At 39.2% G+C, this 7,135-nt stretch overlaps 1 protein-coding gene across 1 annotated transcript in view; it reads left to right on the top strand.

Annotated features, from left to right (window-relative positions):
• The window catches only part of OCA2 (OCA2 melanosomal transmembrane protein), a 137,897-nt gene extending 131,880 nt beyond the window's left edge, over positions 1-6,017 (top strand). Inside the window, exon 22 of the mRNA XM_014891888.2 lies at positions 5,418-6,017. Within this exon, the coding sequence (XP_014747374.2) occupies positions 5,418-5,505 (88 nt within the window). The 3' untranslated portion in view covers positions 5,506-6,017. The remainder of the gene's footprint in view (positions 1-5,417) is intronic.
• Positions 6,018-7,135: the final 1,118 nt, after the last annotated feature.

The following is a 7,135-nucleotide window of genomic DNA, read 5'->3' on the forward strand; positions in this document are numbered from 1 at the left end:
TGGTTGCCAGCACAGTAAAAAAGTGTTCTTGATGTTCAGACAGAACCTCCTGTGTTTCATTTTGTGCTGTCTCTGGTCCTTTCCCTGGGCAATGCTGAGAAAGGCCTGGTGCTGGGTTCTTTACATCATCCCTTCAAAAACTAATACACATTGATGAGTTCCCCTCTGAGCCTTCTCTTCTCCAGGCTGCACAGCCCCAGCCCTCAGGCCTTTCCTTGTAGGATTGATGCTCCACTCCCTTAATCATTGGAGCCCTTCACTGGACTCTCTCCATTATGCCCATGTCTCGGACTGGGAAGGCAAAAAATGGACCCAGCACTCCAGTTGTAGCCTCAGCAGTGCTGAGCAGAGGGAAAGGATCACCTCTCTTGACCTGCTGGTAATATTTTCTTAATGTATCCCAAGATACCATTAGCCTTCCTTGTTGCAAAGACACAGTACTGGTTCATGTTCAATTAGTGTCCACCATCTGTCCAGGCCCTGTCTGTTTCTGCAAAAGCTGAGGTTATAACTTCTGTAGAACTTGCAGTATGAAACTGATACAGATTGAGAAAAAACAAAATCTTAAGCCTGATGAAACTCTACCAGTTGAATTTAAATTGTGCAATAAACTGCAAATACAAGTAGGAGTAGAAGTTAGCTTTAACTCTTTTTTAACTCTTATCCCTGTCTACCAACAGTCTTCTTTCACTGCCAGTGGTTTGCTCTTGGGAGATTTCTGCTGTTGCTCTTCCACTAAGAATCCACTGAAGGTTCCCCATTTCTTTGGAGACATCCTCCTTCCAAAGATTTCCCCAAGGATGCACAGGCTGTGCAAGTTATGAGCTGTCAATGAAGGTAGTGCCTGTAGGCAAGGTTTCCATGCATGAGAACATCTTGTATTTTTTGCCCCAAATAATGCAGAACAGGGCAATGAACCTAGGTCTTATACATACTGGATCCTGCTAGCTCTTGAAGCATCACAAAATAGAGCTACAAGGTAATGTACAGTTTGTTCAGGAAAATTCAATTCTGACTCCAAAGGCTTCAATATTATTATTTAGCAAATAATATTGGATAAACTTATAACCTAAGAAAACTGTAATATTCACTTCCATAGAAACTTATGAAAAATGGAATTTATTCCCAGAATAATCATACAGTGATTTGCTCTTCTCCAAGTAATTACAGGACCAGAAATCTTGCAGTGAGACAGAATTAGAAATATATAGGTCATTTCCAGTGAAAAGGTTCACTTCTCTTACTAGTTTTGTGCCCACAATTGACTTCTAATACATATTCCCACTTACTTTCACAGAGTTTTATTTTTGTTCATTTAAAATTCTCATTTTGATTTGCTAGGAACATGCTGAATTCTGTTCTCCATAGAGTCTGACATCTCTCCCACACTGGGACAATTTGCAAGCGTTTCGTTACTGGATTGCTGAAGTTATTAATAAGTAAAACTTTGTCCAAGACAGATCCCTGGGGCTCTCACTTGAAACATTTTCACTATCTCACACTGAGCTAACATCTGCTTTTCGTGTATATTTAGGCTGGGTGATTTCATTTAGATAAGAGTTTTATATATAAGCTTCTAATATGAAGAGAAGGAGGGGAAAAAGGGGGTGACTGCTAAATCCTGTCATCCTTCCCTTCCTTGTATCTGACCTTGCTTCCTCTCTGCAGCGGTAAACGCTCCCTAAGCTGGCTGTAGAGAGCCAAAATGCACCTTTTGAACCATTCAAGCTCTGTGTATATCCCTGTCTGCAGAGAGGAAGAGACAAGGAAAGTGCAGTGCAATATGCAAAAATGTATTTCTATGCCAAATATGATCATAAGTGTTTCTTATGAATTTGAAGTTTTAGAACACAAAAGGTTTTGATAACTTTTAAACTCCAATGAGCCTTTTCCCTGGAGAGGAACAAATGAATGACATGGTCCTTCTTGATTCCAAGGGGTATGCTGGAAATAAGAGTGGCTGGAAAGAATTTTTACACATTTTAAGATGCATTCTTGGACTTAATATAACTGAAGAAAACATTAGTAGCCGTACATTGTGTCATATGTGGCCTGGGACAGGAACTTTTTATTCCTTGGGGAGGAGCAATGGGTAGTGTAAATAGCATGATGCCCATGATACTCAGGGAATCGATTAACTCTGCAGTAACTAATACTTACTGACTGCATTTCTCTCTCCTCGCTCTGGTACACAAATTCCACATTGAATTTGATCCAATTATATTAGTGCTCAGGTCAGCGAGCCTGAAATTCAGACCTCAAGTTGTGGGGTAATTGCCCATGCAATGAGAGCAACAGCTTTGCAATTGTGCCCTATGAGAGCATCCCCACTATGTGCAATGAGGTTCCTCCCCAGGCTGGCTGCTTCTGGCTCCAGCTACACATTTGACTGTCACTGTGACAGTGGTGGTATGATCCCAGTGCCTGCATGTGGCCCTGTGTAATTAATCCATTTTCTTGCTTGCACCTCCTCCAAGTTTGAACAAGCCTTTTTGGTCTTTTTTCAGTGGTCAAGTACCCCGTGAATCTTTTTGGATCCTTTCTTCCCCTTGCTAGTCTTCACAAAGGCATTATTGCCATTCATTGCTGAGCTACTGTGCATTCTCCAGGGAGGTTTGTTAGGTTGCATTAATGCAGATTAGGATCTGTTCCGTCTCCATTCCTCCCAGTGCCAGCTCATTGCCTGCCAACTGTGAGGTCAAGAGATCTATGTTTTCTGTCAAAAAGCAGCCGCTGCTCTTATGAGCGCTGTAGCAATCTCCAGCTCACCAGCCTGTCATGTAGATGGAGCCACAGGGAGCATTCATTAAATACACTAAAGGATGTAGTAGGGGGTTTTAGCCACCCTATTTTATTCCTATAGCCATTGCTGGGCTGCTTTGTTTTTTTGTCCTATCAGGACACTTTTATCTAAATGAGATTAGGAAATGACAGAGATCAGTTTGGCTGACAGAAGAATGGGAAGGGTCTGCGAAAGAGCTAGCTAGGCATGAACTGATTTTACTTATTTTTTAATTTTTTTTTTCCTAAAGTAACTCCAGGAGATGCATTAGTTTTTGTGTTACAGCATAATCAGCTTGATCATAGTTTAGTGACTGAAGAGTGAATCAGTTCTTTCAAGAATCAAGTCATTCAAAAGCAAGGATTTGACCAGTTGGACTAGGAAACAAATAACACTTTTCTGTAGTATATTTATGCATATTCATAAGAATAAAAACCCCTTCCACCTCCCAAAAAATCCTCCAAATTTCAGACTTTTCAGGAAATATTTGAAAGCTGTAACAATTCTCTAACCCTTTCTAGTAAATTTTCACACCTTTCTCCATCCTCTTGGACACAGCTGGCCTTTCTCTCTAATCTCATTTTTTTTCCGAAGTCCAAATGGCAGCTTAACATTAATGCTTTTGGAACTAGAAGAGCAATGATGATGCCTGATGCAAAAAGGCAGAAAAGGCTAGCACACCAGGTGTGCTAGAGAAAGACCCTAGAGAGATGGAGGAGAAAGCCTCTGGAGTCAGGCATGGTGGAAACTGTCCTTCTGGGGCAGATCTTGTAGGCAGTATTGGGTGATGGACACAGGAACACTTCTTGTACACAAGGAGACAGGCCAGCTTCTTCAGAGGGATATCAAGGACACAGAAATGAAATCATTTGGCAGTCTGACTGTCTTCCCTTTGTACATTTTCTGTCTTGCAGGAGTTTCCTTTTTTTCCTCTTGTATTGCATTTATTTCTAGAGGTGTGTGAGATGAGCACACTTCCATACTGGGTTGACTGACCATGAAACTGGCATTATGGACAAACTTGCTCTTTCCTAAATAATTCCAACATATCTTTTAGAGTGCTTGTCTTTATTAATTTCCTAGTTATTCTGCAAACTTTATAGGCTAGGGCTGATTATTTTTTGTTTTTGCAGTGAACCTTCACTGCTGGTAGAATTCCCTTTTCAGAAACTCAAACCAATGACTGTTGCAGGCAATAGCACTTCTGATCTGCTGGTGACATCTATGCCTCTGCCAGTCAGCTTTCCAGAAAAACAGCGGTGGAAGAAACACCTCATGAGGATCTCATGAGTTTAGGGTAATGTCGCAGCTGCAGGTAGGAAGCAGATGGTAATGAGCAATTGAGAATCTATGCAAGGGGTTTCATACCCTGAGGAAGTGGGGGCCACATTTAATGCCCCAAGAGGTCTCTTCTAGCTGTAGGTTGTTAAAGGAAGGAGCTGCTCATGAATGAACCAAGCTCAGAGAATAGTGTCCTCCTGTCTCCTACAAAATGGTCATCTCTTAGTACTCTATGTCAGTAATGGCAGATGGGAAAAAAGCTCAGGTAACTTCCTAAGGGCAAAGTAAGGCAAAAAGGCACAATCAATATACCCACCTGTGTAAGATGGTCTTAGTTCAAGAAAAAGAATTGATAAAATCCTGAACTTCAGAGAACATTGCCGTGCTTTTCTGAGTTTTATGGAAACTCTTGTCTGAATTTGGCAAAAGAAAGTGTATAAGGGTATCATTTGTGGCATGATCATTTCTCATCTCAGCTCTCCTTGCAGTTTTAGTAACATAACACAAATGAGTGTGATCACAGCAGTGGTTTTTCAGAGACTCCCTGGTATCATACATCATGCATTTGAGTTCCAGCAAACTCCTTTCTTTTCACACATCTGAAAGACCTACAGATTTAGCCATCAGGACTTGGCCAATTTCACAACATCCTTTTCACCTGTCTGTCTCTACTCTCTGTGTTTTGTCAGTCTAAAGAGAGCTATTTAATCTAGGTATTGTCTGAAAATATTTTCCTGTGATGAAAAAGAAATAGCTTTTTGAGTAGAACAGCAAAGTTTTAACAAATTTATAAGTGCCTGGGGTTTATTTCCAACAGTCTGTTAATACTCAAGTATGTTAGACTTGGTGAGAGGTATGGAAGAGAAGTGCTAGCTGTGTGCAACTCAGATCAGAACAATTTAATGGGTTTGATCCATATATTGTGTTAGAAAGCTTCATATCAGGATCACACACCTAAATCTGAAGGGATACTCACTTGAAAATAATTTCTAATGCGGCATCATTTGCAAGAATTTTTGTTTTACCTATATAATTGCATGTTGTGTGCATGGAAAAAAACCTGAAAAATGCCAAAACATCAAGGCATGCAAGATTCTGAGACAATGTAAATTGGAAGAGATATTCTGAAACCAATGAAACTTTGTGAATTTTGACCTTGTATCTCTAAGGTTGGAGGTAGAAATATGAGCTTGAATATTAGACTGTTATATGCTCATTGCATCTCTGCTTTTGGTATGTCAATAGACATATTTTTCACTTGGAATGTGTAGGATAATTCAAATATCCTTTTTGTAAATTGGTTGGAGAACAAACTATAGTATCCCTATTAATCTTTATTTTATTTTTGTTCCAGGTTAGGTTTCCCCATGATGATCGTGTCCTGTACTGTCGGAATGTGCTATCTTCTTGTTGCTCATGTTGTAGTAGGTTGGAACTCATAATAATTTATACTTTCAAGACTCAGATAAGTTTTCTCTTTTGTTAAGTTTATATCAGTGCTAAAAACACATATGAAAGGAAAAAGATGTGTAAAACTCCAATATATGGTATCAATCAAAATGATTGTTGGCATAAACATCAGATATGGTCATTCTTAACCGTTTGTTTTATGAACACTATGCAGCACTAGACAATCAAAATTGAAATAATCCATATATTTAATTATGAATTCAATTAGTATGCAGATAAAAAGGAACCGTCTCAAGGGAATATGCTGTGCCTGAAAGTTTGTATTGGCACAATCTGAGTATAGTCACAGATGAAAAACTCATTCACAATAGCAGATGTTCAGTAATTTCTTTTTAGGGCTTCATTTTTCTTTGTCAATATATTTAGCTATTTGTATGAAAGTAACTAATATTCAAGTTGTAATAATTGACAGTTAAGCAGAAAGTCTGTACACTATGAAGGATGTATCATTATCTACATTAAAAATAAACACATGTCCTGAAAATGTGCTGTGGAAGGAATTATTATTTTGGAAGCAGGATTGCATTCCCTGGAGGCTTTGCTTTTCATTTTAAAGCTCCTAAACAGAATTAGGCTATGTCTATATTTTTTTTCTTGAAATAAACTAATGCCACTCTTTTTACAAAAATATGAACATAAATCGTGATAAAACATCAGATATCTTCCATTTAATCATTAATTCACTTTTTGGAAGGAGTTCTCTAAATATTTTAATGGGTTAATACACAATATAGAAGAATACTATATGGAGTATGTGTACTAAGTGTATATACTTAGGCTTTGATTTCCTTACTCTGGTGATAATGTTTTATATATTGTTTTGTATAATTGGCTGCTGCAACAGGTCAAATTGTCATTATGAGTATTAAGTCCTGTGAGGTATTCAAGAGCTCAACTCCCATCTTCCAAAACCTTGGTGGGTTTGGCCTGAATTAATGGTGGGTTGAGTCAGGAAAAATTGGCAACCTGGTGAAGTACAATCCAAGGGGATGAGGCTGAATTACAGGAAGCCAGTAGAGATGATCAAATGTGGCTTTTCTTTCTGCTTAGTCCTTGAGATAACCAGGTAAGTGAAAAAGAAGCAGTATGAGGAGATGTGAGATTTATCATACATCCTGTTTTACTCATATATAGGTTGTATCCCTCTCTGGGATTTGTTCTAAGTGTGCAATGTGATATTAAGAGGCCAAAGGAAAAGAGGCACAGCACCCACTCTAAGCAAGGGCTGCCACCCCTCCTGGTGGGCTCAGTGGTAGCAGAGAAAGTGTGTGGAGCCAGAGGGGAAGAGCTGTCTCCACTGATGCCAGACCTTTCACCAAGCCTTCCATGCCCCTGGATCAGTGAAATCTCCTGTGTTGGGGCCGACATCACAGGATTTTGTAACATTGTTAGAAGCCTTGAGGCTGCACTAACAGTGACCATCTGTAGAACAGAAGACTTTCACCCAGAACCAGCATAACTTCTGTTCCTTTTATAGATATAAAAAAAAAACAAAACAAAAAATCCCACAAAACCAATCAAAAAAATCCACCAAACCCCTGTGATAAGTCTGGATCAAAACAAACCAAATCAAACCAAAACAAACACTGACCCTGAAAGACA

The sequence above is a fragment of the Sturnus vulgaris genome, chromosome 2 (genome assembly GCF_052056855.1).
Source record: "Sturnus vulgaris isolate bStuVul1 chromosome 2, bStuVul1.hap1, whole genome shotgun sequence".
NCBI lineage: Eukaryota > Metazoa > Chordata > Aves > Passeriformes > Sturnidae > Sturnus > Sturnus vulgaris.